The 19,956-nt window shown below is 45.8% G+C and overlaps 1 protein-coding gene across 4 annotated transcripts in view; it reads right to left on the bottom strand.

Moving 5' to 3' along the window:
• The window catches only part of COPZ2 (coat protein complex I subunit zeta 2), a 32,397-nt gene extending 12,853 nt beyond the window's left edge, over positions 1-19,544 (bottom strand). Inside the window, exons 1-8 of one of the 4 annotated variants that reach the window (XR_014783848.1) lie at positions 19,356-19,544; positions 16,489-16,557; positions 13,207-13,288; positions 11,667-11,758; positions 10,720-10,775; positions 2,537-2,614; positions 587-638; positions 348-475 (exon numbers count right to left, since the gene is read on the bottom strand). Coding sequence is in view for 2 of the 4 variants with exons in the window: in XM_084804875.1 (XP_084661001.1) it covers positions 587-638; positions 2,537-2,614; positions 10,720-10,775; positions 11,667-11,758; positions 13,207-13,288; positions 16,489-16,557; positions 19,356-19,484 (558 nt within the window). In the remaining 2 variants the exon portion in view is untranslated. The remainder of the gene's footprint in view (positions 1-347; positions 476-586; positions 639-2,536; positions 2,615-10,719; positions 10,776-11,666; positions 11,759-13,206; positions 13,289-16,488; positions 16,558-19,355) is intronic. The other 3 variants (XR_014783849.1, XM_084804875.1, XM_084804876.1) reach the window with 3 other exon arrangements.
• Positions 19,545-19,956: the final 412 nt, after the last annotated feature.

Below are 19,956 nucleotides of genomic sequence, written 5' to 3'. Positions count from 1 at the left end.
CTCTGGGTTTCAGTCTGAACCAGTTAGAACTCTAAAGGTGTGGAGCACCTTGGATAGCAACTTTAGAGTTCTGACTGATTTGGACTGAAACCCGGAGAGGATTCACTGCCCCACTGACATTGGAACCATCAGCCTCTGTTGGACAATACTGAGCTAGATGGACCAAGGACCTGATTTGGATTAAGGCAGCTTCTTATGTTCCGAAGTTCTCCAGCAGCTCTTGGAACTGCTAGCAGCTACAGTCACCCTTCCACCCTTGGGATCTCCCCTGACAATGAGGAATGGTGTCAATCACCTGCCAGCATGCCGCATTAGAACAACATGCTTAGAAAGAAGCGATGTCTTACTCCTGCCTCCCGTTTCTGAGAACGTTCCGCTATTTGTAGAACCTCTCGGGCAGAATTTCACTGTGCTCTGAGTTACCCGTGATGTAATCAAAGAGAACGAAGCCATAAGCTGCAGGCTCCAGGTTCGTCTGGGGTGGAAAGAATTTCAGGAGGAAGATGAGCAGGGGGATTAAGTGTAAAGATGGTGCAAGATTATTATTATTTTTAAACCTGGGAGAGGAGAGAGGGTGACAACTCACCCTAAAATTCAACTTCTGGATGACTTGCTGGGGATCACTTTCCAGAATCACACTAGATTTGAAAAAGAAAGAGAGAAAATAAGCATCTTGGGAAGGGGAACTCCTGATCTGTGTCTCTGGTAATGGATGACCCTGGAAGTGATCCTAAGAAAGGGCTTTGAGACCACCTTTTTTTTCTTTTGTGCTCAATAATGGTGTAGTTGTCATTCAGCTGTTACGAGATATCCAGAAAAGTGATTCTAGTGCAGGGAAATTGCATTTTCCCCTAGTCATCAAAAGGCAGTATTTTGTTTCTGTCCAGTGCACTTATTTTAAGAAACAGATTATACCCATTTAGGCTGAGAAATGCCACAAGCACCTATTGGCCAGTGCCTAGGCCACCGGAAGTGATGAACACCATTGCAGCACTCCTCATGCAATTTTGTGCAATTTTTAAAAGTTTTATTCTCATTATACTTCTGAGCTTTCCCTGGCTGTACTGTGGAAGCATGAGCACAGTTATGAAGCCCTTTAAAAACCAAAGTGGTAAGCCCCAAAAGGTTCCTCCCTCCTCGCAACAGCAATGCCCCAGTATTTTTGCAAACCAATTTAATTTTTTTCCTGTAAGCATGGGAGAGCAATCCATCCATTCCAATTCTCCCTCTTGAAAAGGAGGAATTTTCTTTACTCATTAATCCCAGGCTGAGCAATCCTATGTACCAGGGGTGGGCAACCCGCGACTTCTCAGCCACGTGTAGCCCTTAGCTTAATTTCAAAAGCCCTCTGGAGGCAATCAGTTCATATATTTGGCAAGGGTGATCTATCCCTTCTTCAGCCCACTGGATTGGGGGGGGGCGGAGAGGAAGGGGATGGCAGCAGAGATAGAAAGGGGTTACCCCACCCACTTTTGATCAAGCCCCACCCACCACTGGCTAGAGCACTCCCCACTGCTAGCATTTGAACGGGAAAGATTATCCCAGGGGGAATGCAGCCCTTGACAGAAAAAAATGCAGCCCTTGACAGCTCACCCCGCTATACACACTTACGGAGGAGTAAGAACACTGAACTCAGTGGGACTTACTTCTGAGTATACAGGCACAGGATTGCACTGTGACCATCTCAAAAAGTAGGGCAAAATACATTTCAGATTAAAATAACGGCATGTTTTTAAACATGAGTTCACTGAGTCCACGTTTTAAGCTGGATTCATTACTTAGGTTAGCATTTTAGCTGGATTTCTTAATGTGATGTACTTACTGGACAATCTCCAGAGTGTTTTTGTCTCAATGAACTTGAGGAGCTTTGGCAAATACTTTAAAATCCAGATTAAAAACTGAGGATGCCATGAGGAGGGAGTGTCCTGAGACTTGCCAAACTCATTCCACAATGGAAAAGGCTTTGGGGCACTATTGGTATGTACTGGATTTGAATGACGTCTTCTGAGTAAGTATTTTTGCCTATTTATTTATTTATAATACTTTCATACCACTTAATTTACTAAAATCCCCTATGTGGCTCACACTAAAAATGCAATATAACAATATAAAAATGGGGCAAAAATAATAATTTAAAAACATTATAACAAAATAACAACAGAATCCCTTACAAGCCAGGGAAAGCCTGTGTGAACATGTATGTTTTCAAGAGGTGTTTAAAACTTGCCACTGCTTTCTGTCTCTTGACCACACATGGGGGATTGTTCCAAAAGGTGGGTGCCAAAGCTGAGAAGGCTGGCTTACGTACCGCTACCTGGCGATATTCCATTGGTCGTGGAATAACCAGTAAGGTCTCCTCAGAAGATTCAGGGGTCAACTGGGTCTATATAGGGGAAGGCAGTCAGCTAGGTATCCTGGTCCCGACTCGTTTAGGACTTTGCAGGTCAGCAACAAAACCTTGCCTCAGTAGCTAGTATCAATTCCTTTATCTCTCTCCATTTCACATAATGTTTTTCCTCTTTCACATGAATCTCACCCGCCATCAACGATCTCATCCACTACAAGGAACACCCCATCCATGTTCTCCACCAGGGTTTGCTTCTCCACGTTCTTTCTAGACACAAGACAAAACAAGGGAGCTATTAACACTAGGGACATATTACCTGCCCTACAGATATAAACTGGTTTAAGAGTCAATCCCTCTCCAGAGGGGACTCTGTGAACTGTAGGTCTTTGAGGGAATGGGGTAGGCCTAGGGATCTCTCACAGAGAATTCTCAGCACCTCACCAAAATACAACTCCCAGGATTCTATGGGGGAAATACCATGATGATAATTAACTGATATAAAAACAATATAAATTTGTAGTATAGAATCTACCCCAGGAAAAACCAGCAGCGTTGGTTTTTTTTTAAGACCCCGGATGGGGAATTCACTACACCAAAGTACACAAGAGAATAACAAACATTTTATTTCTAAACATAACATGCATTGCAAGTTACAATCTCATTTAGGGCAGGGGTGGGCAGAAGGTAGATCTCCAGGTGTTCTGGACTTCAGCTCCCAGAAGCCCCTGCTAGTATGGCCAGTGGTCAGGAATGGTGGGAGTTGAAGTTCAAAACACCTGGAGCTTTACTTTCTGCCCGCCCATGATTTAGAGGATGAGGTTGGGGAACATATGGCCTGACTCACTTCCGTGGCTCAGCTGGGGCTACTGCTTTGTACCAAACCTGACTTGTCCTTGTAGGCACCTTATGTTCTGAATTGGGCAGGCTAATCTTTGGGTGGTGTGTGTGTGACTTTGATGGCCTTCTGGTAGCTCCCAAGTAGAAATTGGGCTGCTCCAAGGTGGGGGACATAAAGGCTGGGTTCTGTCCTCTAGATTTTGCTACTGTAGGGAGACTGATGGTTTCTATGAACTGCCATCCCCAGGTGATATATGAGGACTATTTATTTCTCAAACGTATATCCCACCTTTAATGGCCAACTGGCATTACGATGGCATCTTACCACAGAGTATATATATTAAATTATAAGACAGCCAGCGTGGTGTAGTGGTTAGAGGGTTGGGTTGGATTGGGAGCTGGGAGATCCGGGTTCTAGTCCCCACTCGGCCATGGAAGCTCATGGGGTGACTTTGGGCCAGTCATGGACTCTCAGCCCAGCCTACCTCACAGGGTTGCTGTTGTGAGGATAAAATGGAGAGGAGGAGGAGAATGTAAGCCGCCTTGGGTTCCTTGCATGAGGAAAAAAAGCGGGATATAAATGCAATAAATAAATAAATAAATAAATAATATATTGCTAGTCTATCTTTCTTATATACTTTTAACTGAAGACTGACTGCATCCATAATGGGTCCAGAGTCTTCTTGCTGCTTTGCTGTTCTGCCTCTTTACACCTACCCCTATATTATATCTATAAAATAATAATATACAATTAGAAAAAATAGCAAAGACTGGGATAAAAACAACAACAATAAAAACTCATGGCAACTTAAAAGAATTAAAAGTTAGCAAGGTCCAAAAGCCTGGAAAAATTAAAAGATCTTCACTTGGTGTCAGGATTGGTTCTGAGCATATGGATCATAGAATCATAGAATAGTAGGGTTGGAAGGGGCCTACAAGGCCATCGAGTCCAACCCCCAACTGGAGATAGTTAGCAGTTCAGATTCAGAAGGGGAACAGCCAGAAAGGGGATGGGGGGAGGCAGGGGCATCATTATCAGCGGTCCATCTGGGCATGGGCCCCAGATCTTTTGAGCTGTGCCCTGGATCTTTTGAGCTATCCTAATTACTTTTTTTTTTTTTTACATTTTCCCATTGGCTTGCATTGGAAAACAAAAACGGCCATAACTTTTTTAGTTTGTATGATAAATACATGAAATCTGGAGGCTTGGTAGCCCCCATGGAGCTGATTGAATATGCCAATTTCAGCCAGTTAGGTCCAGTGGCTTTTGTGCTAGTCATACGTAAAATTTGCTTTTTCAAGAAATCTGCCAAAGCAAAAAGCTATAATTTTTTGTGCTTCCACATACATGCATGGAATCTGGGGACCTGTCAGCCCCCATAGAGCTGACTGAGCCTGCCAAAGTTCAGACAATTAGGTCCAGTAGCTTTTGTGCTAGCCACAGGTAAAATTTGCTTTTTCCAAGAAAATCTGTCAAAGTAAAGAGCTGTAATTTGTTTGTGCTTCCACATAAATTCATGGAATTTGGGGACCTGGCAAGCCCTATGGAGCTGACTGAACCTACCAAATTTCAGACAGTTAGGTCCAGTGGCTTGTGCACTAGCCATGTGTAGTTTCCTTTTCTCAAAGTCTAAAACAAAAACTAAAAACTGTCAAGCCAGCCAGGGGATTAGGGATCCTAATCAGAAGATGTTTAAGGTGACCATTAGGTGGTCACTATCCCTAATCTCTGGTGTAGGGTTTTTTTTTAAGGTGCAAAAAAATCTCTCCCCCAACATTTCTTTTCTGCTCTTACATGCCCACTGTTGGGAGCTTGCCTGCAATGAAATTTTGAAGAGGGAGAAGGAAGGGAAGAAAGAGCTCTGTGTGAAATACTGCTATTTCATACAGTATCTGATGTTACAGCCCCAAACTGGAACCTTTGGATTCTACAGAAGTTTAGTAGCTCCAGTACAGCAAAGGATCCAATCAGCCTCCACAAACGTCTTTTCCCCCCTCCACTTTAATTTCTCCTAAATAGCTGTAGGACTCAAATAATCCCAAAGGGAGGATTAGGATTATGTGGTGTCATGATCAAGAAACTGCTGGGGCTTTTAAATAAATTCTACAGTTTTAAAAAAGCCCTCAGCCACCTCACCTCATAAAGTTCACTTAAGTACATGCAATCCTTGCAAACCCTGCACAGCCTCCTAAATTCCTCTAAAGCACTACCTCTCTGAAAGGAGCTACTTGGCTTAGGGAATTCTCTCTAACCCCCACCTCCACACACATTTCCAATCACCATTCTTCTTTTCTTCCCTCCCCTATCCTGTTCTTTCTTTCTCTTCTTTATTCCACCCAGAGCATATGTTGGGGAATTCTTAAAGAGAATTCTCTTCGGCGGGCAAGAGAAGTTCTGAACTGTATTTGACTTTATACAAACAGACAAGAGGATTGGTTTTTCTCCTTCTCCTCACTCAAGTCTTTGAGAAGACTGGGTTCACATGATCGCAGAGAAACAATCTGGGGCTGTTTTGTTTGTCGGTTGCCATTATCCAGCAAAGGGAAGGGCTGTAGCTCAGTGGCAGAGCACATGTTTGGCGTGCAAAAGGTCCCAGTTTCAATCCCCAGCATCTCCAGGTAGGGCTAGGAAAGAATCTGGTCTGAAACTCTGGAGAGCCACTGCTGCCAGTCAGCATCAACAATTCTGGGCTAGATGGACTGACTCAGGGTCTGACTCAGCTTCCTATGTTCCTGTGAACCGAAAGCTTTAATTAAAAAAAATAGGAGTTTTGGTTTGTTTTTTAAGTGGAGGGGAGATAAATATTGCTAATTTATGCAATCCTATGTATGCGTACTGAGAAGTCCCATTATGTTTAATGAGGCTTACCCTCAGGAGAGTGTGCATAGGATTCCAGCACAAGTTACTTTTGCAGGGAGGTTTGCACCTTGATGTTCTGCATGTTTAGTCAGAAATAAGTCCTGAGTTGTGAGCATGGTACTGCAGGCTTAACACAGTGCCTACCCAATTCCGTCTAATGGACTGACTACCCTTTCAGCCCACTCCTATGCATGTTTTGTCATTTGTGGCTTTGGGTGTGTTTTTTTGCATGAACTCTAGCTTCAGTAGTGAGGGAAAGGCACTTAGTACATACTCAGAGTTTCTCCATAACTTAGCCCTAGTTTTGAAAACAGACTCATTGGCTGAATCCTGGTGAAGTCTTGGCACAAATGAAGTTATGGGGAGGAAGATACAATGAGAGCTTGTGCATAACCAGAAAGAGGTAGAGGAGAGTTGCACAAAACATCTATTTTGATGAAGAGTTGCTGGGGGATGGTAGGATGAGGAGGGATGGTTGCATGGAGGGAAATAGAATTGGTAGGGGGAGAATGTAAGTGCCCAGTGGTGAAAGAAAATCATTCTGTGCATGCTCAGAGGCACTTTATATCTGAGAACGTAAGAAGAGATGTGCTGCATCAGACCAAGGTTCATCTAGTCCAGCATTCTGTTCACACAGTGGCCAACCAGAAGCCCATAGGAAAAGCACAAGCAGGACATGAGTGCAATAGCACCTTCCCACCCATGTTCCCCTGCTGCTGACACTGGTGAAATGTAAATAAATTCTAGTAATTCTAAATTAGAATGCATGTATATCCTTCAGAAACTTTGCAGGTTTCTTGCCTGGGGGACACCTCTAATGACCTGTGCATTTTCATACAAATTTACCCAAAAACTACTGGGGAAGGGGGGAAGGGAAAGCCTGCCTCCCCAAATTGAAGAACTCCCCTTCCACATGAACTGCTGCACCTATCCTTCTGAAACTTTGCTGATTTCTTACTTAGGGACACCTCTAATTTTGTAATTTTCAGAACGATGGTCCACAAGGAACATAGGGAGATAAGTATGTCCTCTTTTGGAGACCTCAAAATGTCGAGGCCACCCTTGCACAAAAACCCTTGTGGCTATCATTCTGAAATTTGGCAGACATGATATCCTCTGATGGGGCAATGAATCCTGAAATTTTTATCCAATTCGTCCAAGGAATTAAAATGTTATTGGCAGTTCCCTTTAAAACAAAATCAAAATATAAACCCTGCACCTTTTTTTCTGACATTGGGCAGGTGTAATCCCTTTCTAGGGGGCTGCTATGCCTGAAATGATCATCCAGTTCAGACCAAAAGAAAAAAGTTAGTTTTTTTTCTAATTTCCCATAGTAATCAACAGGAAGCATAAAGATCCATTTTTCCAAACATTGACTCAGGTTTGGTGCTGAGCTGAAGTGGTCTGACTACAAACTGGCCAGCGCAGAAGCGGGATGTTTTCCAAAACGCTGAATCGGGGTCTGAGTTGAAGTGGGGTGGGGGGTGGGGTCAGTGCACACTTATGATGTATGTAATCTATACACACGCACAATCACACCACACCCACACACACATATTGCACATGTGCTTAGACTCATATACATACATACATATGAAAATTTGTGTGATGGGCCTGTGCCCCAGATCTTTTAAGAACCTAGCCATGCCCCTGCGGGGAGGCATCTTCCCAAGCGAGTTCAGATATGGATGGGCGTGCTTCTCAGGTTGCTAACACACAGATGGCTGGGCCTGACCCCCCCCCCCCGCCGCCCCTTTCCTTCCTCCGTGAGAACCCAGGAGAAGGAGGAGAGTGTGGGATGTGACCTGAGGGATGCTAGGTTGCGGCGCAGAGCGAAGCGGGAGAAGTTAGAGGCCGAGCTCAGATGGTCAACTCGGTTGGCGATGCGTGAGGATCGACGTAGGGGAGCATCACTGGAAGGGAGAGGCATCCCTCCTTCCTAAGTTATTCTAGCCAGCAAGTTCTTGTTTCAAACTGCTGGCAACATCGTAGCTCCCATTTGGATCCTCTGTTGCCATTCGTGAATGAAGCAGCTGTATTCCTTTGTAGCCTGAGAGTCTTCGAAGATTTACATCTGTAATGAACCTGTTGATAGTGAATTAAAGGCGTGAGACTGAAGCCTCTCTTCGTGTCTGTGTGTGCGCGCACGCACATGAGGAAGGAGGGGGCCAAGGGAATATGACACTTGGTGCCAAAATGATAGCAAAAAGGGTACTGGGGAAGGCATTCTGCAGGCGGAAAAAAGGCTCTTTTCCTAGTCGCCACCAGACTTATTTGGGCCAGTGCTTGGATGCCGTGGTGGGCTGAATGAGGGCCAATAAGCTGAGCTTGAATCCTGGCAAGATGGAAGTACTGTGGGCAGGTGGGTCACAGATCTAAGAAATAGGTCAGCTGCCTATTTTGGAAGGGGTTGCACTCCCTCCGAAGGAACAGGTATGCGGTTTGGAGGTACTCCTGGATTCATCTTTGACACTTGAGGCTCAAGCGGCTTCAGTAGCTAGGAGTACCTTTTACCAGCTTCGCGTGGTGCGCCAACAATGGCCATTCCTGGACCATGATAACTTAGCCGCAGAGGGACAGGTTTAGAGCATTTAGCGTTGCGGCACTCACCTTCTGGAACGCTTTGCCAAGTGACACTAGACGGGTCCCCAGAGTTCTGACCTTCACACGTCTTCTTAAAACCCCTCTCTTTACAGAGGCTTTCCCTGAAGCGTGACCCAGCCAGGACGGTTTGTAGCACACAGCAGGATGCGCGGTTTTATTCCTGATCAATTTGTATTGTGTTGTTTTTATCGGTATATTTATTGTTGTTTTTATAGCATTGTATTTATGTTCACCACTTTGATACCTTTGTGGAAAGCAGTATTTAAGTTTGAATAATAAATAATACTGCTGATGACAGGGGCACCCGGAGCTTCAGATTTGGATCCCCATCCACTGAGAAATTCTCCCGTGCCAATCCCACTGAAAAGAGTCAGAGCAGTGAACTGCTCAAGAGCACGGTAGTTTCCCAAGGAACTTTGCCTTCCTCTGACATTCCTTGTTCTATAGGCAGCCTCTTTTGCAGTGTACTCATTCTCAGTTTGCAGCAAACAATGATCTAGATCATAGACATAGAATCATAGGGTTGGAAGGGGCCTACAAGATCATCAGGTCCAACCCCCTGCTTAGTGCAGGAAGCCTGATTCCCGAGCGGTCTCCCATCCAAGTACTAACCAGGGCTGACTCTGCTTAGCTTCTGAGATCAGGTGCATCATCAGTGGCAAGAAGACTTATTTATTAACTATATTAAATGCCTCATAAAACAAATTTCTCTAGACTTCAGGCATGCAGGATCTACTTTGTTTTTTTCCTAGGACCCTGAGGTCTACCAACTGGAGCCAGGTCCAAACTAGTGGCTTGGGGTGTGTCAGAGAACACACTCTTAGAAATAAGGAACAGGATGCCTCTGAGCGTATGCTCAGCGCAGGAATGTGTTTTCAGCACCAGAACTGAGACCAGTTACACAAAAATCCAGTCCTGGTTTCCCCCCCCCCAAGCTTTCTTCCATCTCAGCAACCTAATTAAGAATGGGGAAAAGAAGCCTGTTTGTTGCTGCTCTTCTTAAATAATTGGGAGTCAGTAACCCCGGGGATCTACTGGAAATCACCCGGGGATCTACCAGTAGATCCCTGTCAAGAATTCCATTTTCTTTTTTGTGTTCTAGCAGTTTGTAAGCTCTCTTTTTGGAAAGGCTAGGACTGCACATAGTGGGTAAACCACCTGTGTGTGTGTTATCTCGTGATGTCTCTAGCTCCAAGGTCAGAACAAGGCCCTGTTAATTGGACTGAGTGCTCAGCTGCATCCCTATGGGAATGTCACAACCCTTTAGGCTGTGAGAAAACTATACCAGCTAGCTTATGACTGGCTAACAGGGGTCACCTTAGAGTTGCCAGGGCATTGAGCATATAACCAGGGGATTACAATTGCCCATTGTCTTCATCTTCCATTTGCCCTTGCTTTGGACTCCAAGTATTTCTGTCTGGGCCCTGTCCTATTCGAAGCCCCGGGCCTAGGTATGTATAGACAAGTTTAGGTAGCATTGTTATTTCTTCCTTGAACTTCTGTTTTCAAACATATTCTGGTTCTTGTATGTCTTTTATTCCCTTTTCCCCTTCCCCAATAAACTTGCTACCTCTTATAGCTGGTTGTCGGTGTGCTTCATTCTAAATTCTCTCAGTGCTAAATCCAGAGTCTTCCTCTTGGTTAATGTTACTGTTTAAGATTTCAGGCCAAGCCTTAGAAATAGAGGGTGCTAGTTTGCCCCCACCCCACTTTCATAAGCCCCAGGGGTGTCCTGTAAGGTCTGGGAGTCCCCTGGCTCAGATTGAGGTGGACATAAGGGGTGTTGGCAGCCTACCTTGCTGGCTTGGTGTTCAGCACAAGCGGCCTTTTGTCCCTGCCTATACTGCTGGGAGCTAGGGCAGCTCCCTTTCTCCCTTCAAAATCCTCATCTGTCTTCTGCCCACCCCTGATCTAGATTACACAGATGTATTCATGGGAACAGCACATGAACAGGCACCCTACCTTGGGCAGGGGGTCAGAGTGTTTCTTTATTTTTTGTACCTCCATTCTGTGGTTTTAGATTTTGGTGAGATACTCCTTGAACGCCATCAGGATTTGCAACGATACTCACCGCAGCATGTGGTTGAGGGATTCAAAGAGGCAGGAGAGAACCGACATCAGCATCAGCTAGGAAATAAGTGGGGGGGGCAGTAAGGAAAGAAGGTCCACATCAATAAAGACAAAATTAAGGGGTCTTCTGTTATTGCTAAACATGTGTTTCTCCCTAACTGCATGAGGTGACATGCAAAACAGATGGGACACAGGTTGCCTTCACATAAGGATGCCATAGTTCTGCTCAGGCTTTTCTGAAATCAGCTGGAAGCAGAATCAAAATGGATCAAAAGAATTAATATAGTGCTATATTACTTGGCAACGAAGCATCTCTCTGTACAACAGGGGTCCAGAACCTCAGCCCCAGGGGCCAAACCTAGCCCTCCTAGGGCCAAATCTGGCCCTCCAGGGTTCCCCAAATAGCCACACCCCCTTTCCCTGGCCTCCCCCCCTGCTTCCCCCAACCATTGATTGGTGGTTTCTTGGCTTAGGTACATTTTTCCCCCATTCTAAAAGGTTGAAATGCCTCTCCTAAGACTTAGTTACTGGCAGGAAGAGCTTTAAATTATAATATGCTGGGATTTTTGGTATTTTGGTCTCACCTTTTTTTGTGTGTGTGGCCCTGCTCGCAACTGGAATGTGGCCCCCGAGAGTTTCCCCTAAATGGAATTCAGTCCTCGGGCTGAAAAGGGGTCTGCACCCCTGCTGTACAAGATGCTTCTGTATTACTTATTCAAGGTCCTGACCAGCAAAGGTCACTTGCAATGTTAATTAGAAACTTGTGGCTTCTGCCTCTAATGGCTTCCTGTTCGATATGGCCATGGTATTACTGATGAATTCTGAGAATCGTGCATGAGGGTAAACAAGAGTCAAATGCAACGAAAATATGAAGTATGGAATATCCTTCAGCCCGCTTTTGCTCATTTCCTTGTTGGCTAAGAACCATTTCCCAGAGGAAACATTTACCTCATTTTCATGGGGACTCCCCACCACGTAAAAGAAAAGATCAATGCTGCTTTTATAGACAATGGTCAGACCTTCCAAGAAAGCAATCTCACCTGAGAAGAATAAGAGAGGGGGGATTACTAAGGGGGCAGGTGGGAAGGGTCTTGAAGAACCCATCATGCCCTGTCTCATTTGCTTGTGGATTGGCTGCTGGGCTGGTGACCTTCTTTCTGATTGGATGCTTTTGATTTCCAACTATCCAGTTCTATTCATACTGCAGCTTGTAAGCAGGTGAAACTAGAGTGAGCCACATCTTTGGCTGCAAACAGATGGGGTGGGGCTTGATTGCCTTTAAACAGTTACCAAGTCCCTAGAATGCAAAGCTGTCTCAGAGCTGAATGGCTAGGTGGTCCACCTTTATTTGGCTGTACCCAATTTAACCTCAGCATAGCCCCCTATTGGCACAGAAAGGCAGAGCAATTCTGCTAAGAGCCCGGAACTGTGGGCCAAAGGGAGGCCTGCTAGCCTTTGGCTATTGGCACTGCTGGCATGATTTTTAAAAACTGGCTCAGCTTGCATAGGTTTCCAGCAGCAGAAGGGAGCAGGATTTGTATTTGGCAGAAAACCTTGTGATTAGGTGGCAAATGGAAAACACACATCTGCCCCTCCAAATCACGGGCAATATTTGCACATGGGTACCTCTCTGAAATGCAAACCAGTGGAAAGGAGCTATTTAAGTTAGCCTTCTCCAACCTGATGCCCTCCAGCTGTGTTTGATTACAACTCCCATCATCCCCCATGCTGTCTGAGAGATGATAAGGGTGGTAGTCCAACAGATCTGGAAGGCCCCAAGTTGGGGAAGGCTGACCTAGATAAACACTTAGGTCATCATCTCACTCTGTCCCCTTATCAGGAGCTTGATTTGTGTTGAGAAGGCAATGGACACCTGGCAGGCCAAACTTACCCCCAAAACTTTCTCAAGGTGGCCTGTTGACACCCCCCACTTCTCTGCCTCACCCTACTGCCTGCCCCTTTGTCACTGTGGAATGGTTCACCCATAACAAGAAGCCACCGTGAGTGAATTTCCCTGCAGGGCTTCTTGTTGTGCTGGCTGCCATTTTGAATATTTGGAGAATGGCAGGGGCATGCCGTAGCTTGATGTTACATGTGAACCTGGCAAGGGTGGGTTGCTAGGGTGGTTGACAAACCACCCACAACCCTAAAACAGCCCATGGGTTCTGGATGGCTTGTCAACCACCCCAACAACCCACCCTCCCTGTGTTTGCACATTATGACAAGCTACGCTACAGCTCGAATATTCAAAATGGCAATTGCCACTGCAACAAGAAGCTCTGCGGGGAAATTCACCCACGGTAGCTTCCCACCGCATGCAATCCAGGTCTATGTGTGTGTGTGTCTCTTCACTCCTAGCTGCTTGAAATATCTTTTTCTGGCAAGGGAAGGAGAAGAAGAGACCTGGGGTGGTAGGCTAGGCGGTATTACTCAGCAGGCCAGATTATGGGCTGCTGGTTGCCTCTAAGTGAGGTGGCCACATACTCACTGTCAGTCTTGTGGGTTTTGTTGAAGACGTTTCTTTCAAAGCATTTCTGTTCTTTCGTAGATGGAAACATGTCATCATAATACTGTAGAGAGCCAGAGCAAAAAGCTTAAAGCAAGAATGAGACAGGACAAGAGGGGAAGAATCTTTGTCCAAGCTATCACACATCTGCACCAGGGGTGGGGGAAGTTGTGGCCCTGCAGATGTTGCAGGACTCCAGTTCTCATCATCCCAGGCCATTGGCCATGCTGGCTGGGATTAATGGGAATAGGAATCCAACAACATCTGGAGGGCCACAGGTTCTCTGCCTTTCATCTACACTTAGAACTGGAAATCTTACTTCCCTCCTTTGGAGAAGAACACTTTCTAAACGTTTTCTGTTGTCCTTTGGAAGGATGTTTGAGATTGCTAGGGGTGGGAGAGACATCACCCATTTTTAAACAATAGAAAAAGTCTTTAGAAAGCAACATGAACTCTACCTCCAAGCACATTTGGGTGAAAATAAATTAAAATCATCAGTTTCCCCAGATGCAGGGATCTCAACCCCTCTCCCTTGTTTTGAAAATGTAAAACATTCTTCTTCATGCAAATTCCCTGAAGTTCCAAAGCCCCTAGATGTGAAATTTGGTAAATATCTGTTGAAGAACAGCCTTCATGGGAAATAGACAGCAATGGCTATCCGCCATCATAGCTTAATGGGCCTCTATATTCGGAAGCTGTATACCTCAAACTCATGAGGGTAACCGAACGTTGTTTGTTAAAGTAGCAAGAGCAGGTATTTGGCTATCTTAGGTCTTAATTTGAATGTCTTGAGTTACCAAAAAAATATTTTATAGGTAATTGAAACAGAGACCTGCTGGCACCATTGTAGAATTCTAGCCACTGGAAAATTCAGGGGTATGATTGAAAATGTGGCAATAACATAGAAGGTTGAAAGGTATGCAAGACTATCACCTATTTTCCATCACTAGGGACTCAGAGCTTGCCAAAAATCATAACGAGCCTTCGTCCCGCAAAGTGGTACCAATCCACCCCTCCCCTCCCGGTACGTAGACACAACAAGGGCCATCAACTTCACACCCTGCTTGTAATCAGAGGCATTCGGTGAGCCACTGTTAGAAACAAAATGTTGTCAGCCCTCCCCAACCAAGTACCCTCTAGGTATTTTCAACCCCATCAGCCCCAGCCAGCATGGCTAATGGTCAAGGGATGATGGAAGCTGGAGTCCAAAACATCTGGAGGGCACCAGGTTGGATGAACCCTTCTTCTGATCCAACAGGACAGTTCTTATATTCTCATGTTCTAATGTTATGGTAGGCAACACGGCGTCCTCCAGATGTTTCTGACTACAACTCTCACAATCCCTGACCATTGACCGTGCTGCCTGGGGCTAATGGGAGTTGAAGTCTAAAACATCTGGGGGACACTAGGTTGGGGAAAGATGCTTCAGGGAGTAAGCCCCTCTGAACACAGCAGGAATTACTTCCAGGTAAAGGTAAATATTATCAACAACCTCAGATACGCAGACGATACCACCCTAATGGCAGAAAGCGAAGCAGATCTAAAGACCCTCTTGTTGAGGGTGAAAGTGGAGAGTGCAAGAGCTGGTTTGAAACTCAACATTAAAAAAACTAAGATCATGGCATCTGGCCCCATCACTTCCTGGCATATAGAAGGGGAAGAAATGGAAGCAGTAACAGATTTTATTTTCTTGGGCTCCAAGATCACCGCAGACGGTGACTGTAGCCATGAAATTAAAAGACACTTGCTCCTGGGGAGGAAAGCTATGGCAAACCTAGACAGCATAGTAAGAAGCGGAGACAGCACCTTGCCGACAAAGGTCCGTCTAATCAAAGCTATGGTTTTCCCAGTAGCAACGTATGGCTGTGAGAGCTGGACTATAAGGAAGGCTGAGCGCCGAAGAATTGATGCTTTCGAACTGTGGTGCTGGAGAAGACTTTTACGAGTCCCCTGGGCTGCAAGGAGGTCAAATCAGTCCATCCTAAAGGAAATCAACCCTGACTGCTCATTGGAAGGACAGATACTGAAGCTGAAGCTCAAATACTTTGGCCACCTAATGCGAAGAGAAAAGTCACTGGAAAAGACCCTGATGCTGGGAAAGACTGAAGGCAAAAGGAGAAGGGGACGGCAGAGGATGAGATGGCTAGATAGCATCACCGATGCAATGAATATGAACTTGAGCATGCTCCGAGAGAGAGCGCAGGACAGGAAGGCCTGGCATGCTATGGTCTATGGGGTCACGAAGAGTCGGACATGACTTAACGACTGAACAACAACAACAAAGGTAAATAGGATTGACTGTAAGATGGGTAGAACCTTAGTACACCATCCTATTTCAACAGAAGCAATTTTTTATCTATGATCTGGGAGCAACTCTGATCTTCTCGTCTCCAAAACTGTGTCGTAGAATTGAAGAAGATGCAGAAAAAAGGGTGACAGATGCCCTTCAGTACAAAGACAGGCTTGAACAACTGTGTCTTTCTATGACGACGGTATATGAAAATGTAAGTGTTGTGGAGAGAATGAACAGAGTGTAAGTGGTGAATAGGGAATGGAAATTATTCCTTGTCAGAATTTTAAAAAGTGGGTTCACTGGCCAAGATGGATGAGTTTACATTTAAGGGAAAAGGAACTTCTTCCCACAGTGTGAGAATCAACTGATAGAACCCATTAAACCCAAAGGGTGTTTGGTTGCAATCAGCGAGAACAACTTTTTTAAAGGATTGGATGGCTACATGGAGGAGCAGTATAGCTGGGGCTACTAGGCATGGTAGCCAGGATAGCTTTGTGTTGACAGGATGCTGGAAGTTAACAGAAGAAAATGAATGTTACCTTCCTTGGATCTCCCCCTAGAACACGTGGATGGTTGCTGTATAGCTGAGTTATTCAGCATGATAATTCTTAACTTCTGGGATATGATCAACTTCTGGGATATGATCCAATGCATCCAGGGAGTGGTCTGAGGGCCCATGATCCTATTACGTTGTTAAAATTAAGCCAGTCTCATACTGATTAGTGCATGAATGTGAAATTGTCTGGGAGCCTCAGATAAGCTGCTCTGACTTTCCTAAAGGAAGAGTGGGATATTTATCATTTGTAAATGTCAGACAGACGAATAAAATAAATCTAACTCTATATCCCATCTCTGATATGTGTCTGGCCTTCAGGGTGGTATGGACCCCAGAGAGAGATTAGATATTCCCTATCTGTAAAATGGTGTTCATAACTCTACCCTGGTCTTACCAGAGCTGAACCAAATCCTACCTTGGCCAAAAGTCGCTGCCCAAAGCTGTCCAAGATGAAAATCGCCTTGATGGTGTAAAGGGACGGTTCCTAGGATCAACATGAATTGGTTTTTTAGGGGCAGGGCTACGAGTCTACAAACAACAGCCTAAAAATTACATGTTAGCCCCACAGAACATCCTATCATAATATGGGCAGACATCATCTACTGAACCTCCATGCAACAGGTTCCCCTCATACTTTTGTGTGTACTGCTTCTACCATTGTTTTTATACATCATGTAACTAGCATATCTATTTCACATTACAATTTATTCTTCCCTCTATTTCCAGAGTTCGGCCTGTGAGTGGCATTTCTTATGTAGCCAAAACAATGACACCCATGCCCAAAGGCATCAGTAGGCTCAAGGTTTGCAGAGGTACAAAAACCCTTCAGAACATAACCCTAAGGGTGGTGGGGGGGGGAACAGTCCAGTGAGGAGTGATCATGTCCAGTAGCCATGGAATGCTGGAGGCAAGGGGAACAGGGAATGGGGATGGAATGAAATGTCTGGAATCCTGAACAGCAGCACTCTATGCTGCAATCTTTTGTTGCAGCCCCACTTCTTTTGTTTAAGATGCAATCTTACGCATGTTTAGACAGAAAAAAGTCCTCCCACTCCCAGCATCCCCCAGCCAGCATGATTGGGGGATGCTGGGCGTGGTGGGACTTTTTTCTGTCTAAACATGCATAGGATTGTGTCAATAATAATAATAATAAGTCACCACCAATGTGCACAGAATTTTAAAGTGTAACATTCACAAAAACAGGACTTGCCCCAATCCAAGTCCAATCCAAATTTGTGTTGACCCTCTTAGCAATACTGATTCTGCCCCCACAAACCTGGTGCTGCTTCTTTCATTCATAATTCTAGCCAACAGTTTCAGCGCATCTCTACCCATGTGCTCTGTCTCCCTGGTATTCCCATAAAGCAGTCCTACGCTCACAAAAACAAGCACAGCTCACTACCAGCCGTAATATTTTGTGGCCTGCCAGGTGCTTGACAACTCTCTTGTTTTGGCATTCCCAAGTTAGGGCACCATGCTTCCCCCCTCACACACACAGCTTCTTTGTGTTCTCGCTACAGAACTCATTCAGGCTTTGTTGTCTCCATTGTCCTTTACTTAGGATTGCTTGATATTGCTACTTCTGGGTAGTTCCATATTCTTCATGGCAGACTCCCCAGAGGCACTTTTCTGCAACCCTCTGGGTCTGTCTGGAATTCACCCCTGAGTACTGGCAATCAACCCAAGGACCCTGTGTTGCCTGTCCCTGGCTGGGGAATATTGCCCTAGGCCCCTTTCCATGAGGTCTCTCTCTTCTCAATACTGTTTCTTTGCGGTACCAAGAAGCTAATTCTGACACCATCTACTTAATTTTGTTTGCCTGAGGACATTGTTACTTCTCTCCATGTATATAATGGTTTCAGAAATCCTTCCTTCTCCCTGTCCCCACAACCCCACTATGATACAATGGCCTAGTTGGCACGTAACAACTTAAGAGTATGGGTTGAGTATGGGTTGTCGTTGAATCGTGGGTTGTTGTTTAATAGTGGGTTGTCGTTATGTGAGAACCCTGCACTATGGTTAACCATGAACATCCCAGAGTTCACAACTTAATACCCCATAGCTGAATCACAGTGCAGAATTCGCATGTAACGGTAACCCACGATTCAATGACAACCCATACTCAACCCATGCTCTGGGTTGTCGTTACGTGCAAACCAGGTCTATATCTCTTCAGCATTATTGACCTCAGAACTGCAGGATCCTCCTGCATTTCTCCAGCACCAGAGTGATGATGTCTACCTAGACTGTGCGATCTAAGACTGCCTTGTACATATATCTTTAGGTAATGGTCATCCCACCGTGGTCCCTTTCTGTGGCAGAGTATGGTGGTCCCCTTCCTATGGAACTCCCTGCCTTTGGAGGTCAGGCAGGTGCCAACAACGTTGTGTTGCTTTCGGCACCTTCTGAAAATATTATTATTTCAGGAAGCCTTCCTTGAGTGACCAGCCACGGTTTATTACATTTGGTTTCCTCAGAATTCTGTCTCTTTTAAAATAAATTTAAAGTATTTTAACATGGTGTTTTTATCCTTTAGCCTGTCTGCTGTTCACCACTCTGAGGTCTTTGCATGTGGAGCGGTGTACAAATACTTTAAATAAATAAATAAAAATACTCTTCCCCTCTGGGAATTACTCTCTGATTTAGGGTTCTCCTTGATGCACACCCACTCTGGATATTACTTAACTTTGGCCTAGTAAAAACTGGAAATGAGCTGGTGAACATGTGTCTGGACCATGCCACTTCAGTCCACAGGCGATGGCTCTCATGATGGAATGCTCCCCCCCAAATGACATAGACAGCTAGCATGACAGGAGGAGGGTTAGGTTAAGCTAGACTAGAACCCTGGGTTCTAGCCCTTAGGGTTAGGCTTAACCCTTAGGTTAAGCTAGGCTAGAATCTAATTTTTTATATGCAGGGATTTGGGTTTCTTTCTTTCTTTGCCTCTTTGTATAGGGAGCCCCACACCTGCGGTCCAAAGGGGTATGGTCAAGACACAGCTGGGCCACCTCAGTGAGAGCTAGGCCCTCGTCAAGGCCATTATGTCCCGCTTATATCCTCGTTGGGAAGATTGTCCGATGCGCCCCCAGAGCCAGACGCGTCTTCTCCTGTCTTGCGCAAGGCGCTTCGGAAGAGACTTGCACAAAAGTTCAGAACGGGAACTTTCGGAAGGCGGTTTGGGGGAACGTTTCTGCGCAGGCATCCGCTGCGCTGGCCGGTTCTCCCCCCTCGCACCATTCGCAGCCCTCCCTTTCCCGGGCTGCTGCTTCCCCACCCTCGTACCAGCATCAGGCCCGCGGGGATTTCCATGGTTCCAGCCGGCACTCCGGCGGCGAGATCGCCGCCGCCGCGACCCCTTGCAGCGCCCCCGAGGTGGTCGTGCTGACGTGGCCGGGCCTCTGCCTTTTGCATCTCGGATCCCTCCACGGCAGAGATCAGCTCCGGCCGAACTGGGCTGCTCCGCCCCGCTCCGGCCCTGGGTGGGCTGCAACACCCTCCCCCCAGCTGCCAGTCAAGTAAAAGGCAAGGATCACGCCTAAAATATGTCCAAGCTTGGAGCCGGGAACAGCGGAAGAGGGGGGAGCAAAGTTGTGGCCATTTGGAACCGGGGAGGAAGGCGGGATGGTGGCCGGGGGGGAGCGAGGAGGCAATACGAAGTCACGGTCGTGTTTGTTTTTCCGGGGGAATTCAGCCTTCCCCCAGCCTGGCGCCTTCCAGATGTGTTGGACTGCAACTCCCAGCATCCCCCATCTGGAAGGCGCCAGCCTTGGGGGAAGGCTGGTTTAGTTAGCAGATGAGAACAGATTATTATTATTATTTTATAAAGAAAAAGAAAATTTCCGAGAACGGGTGGGATAAGCATAAGAAAGTGTCGGGTTTTTTG

Source organism: Heloderma suspectum, chromosome 6 (assembly GCF_057233095.1).
Source record: "Heloderma suspectum isolate Gila_16-S chromosome 6, 16-S_ref, whole genome shotgun sequence".
NCBI lineage: Eukaryota > Metazoa > Chordata > Lepidosauria > Squamata > Helodermatidae > Heloderma > Heloderma suspectum.
This window is presented reverse-complemented; position numbering and strand designations above follow the sequence as displayed.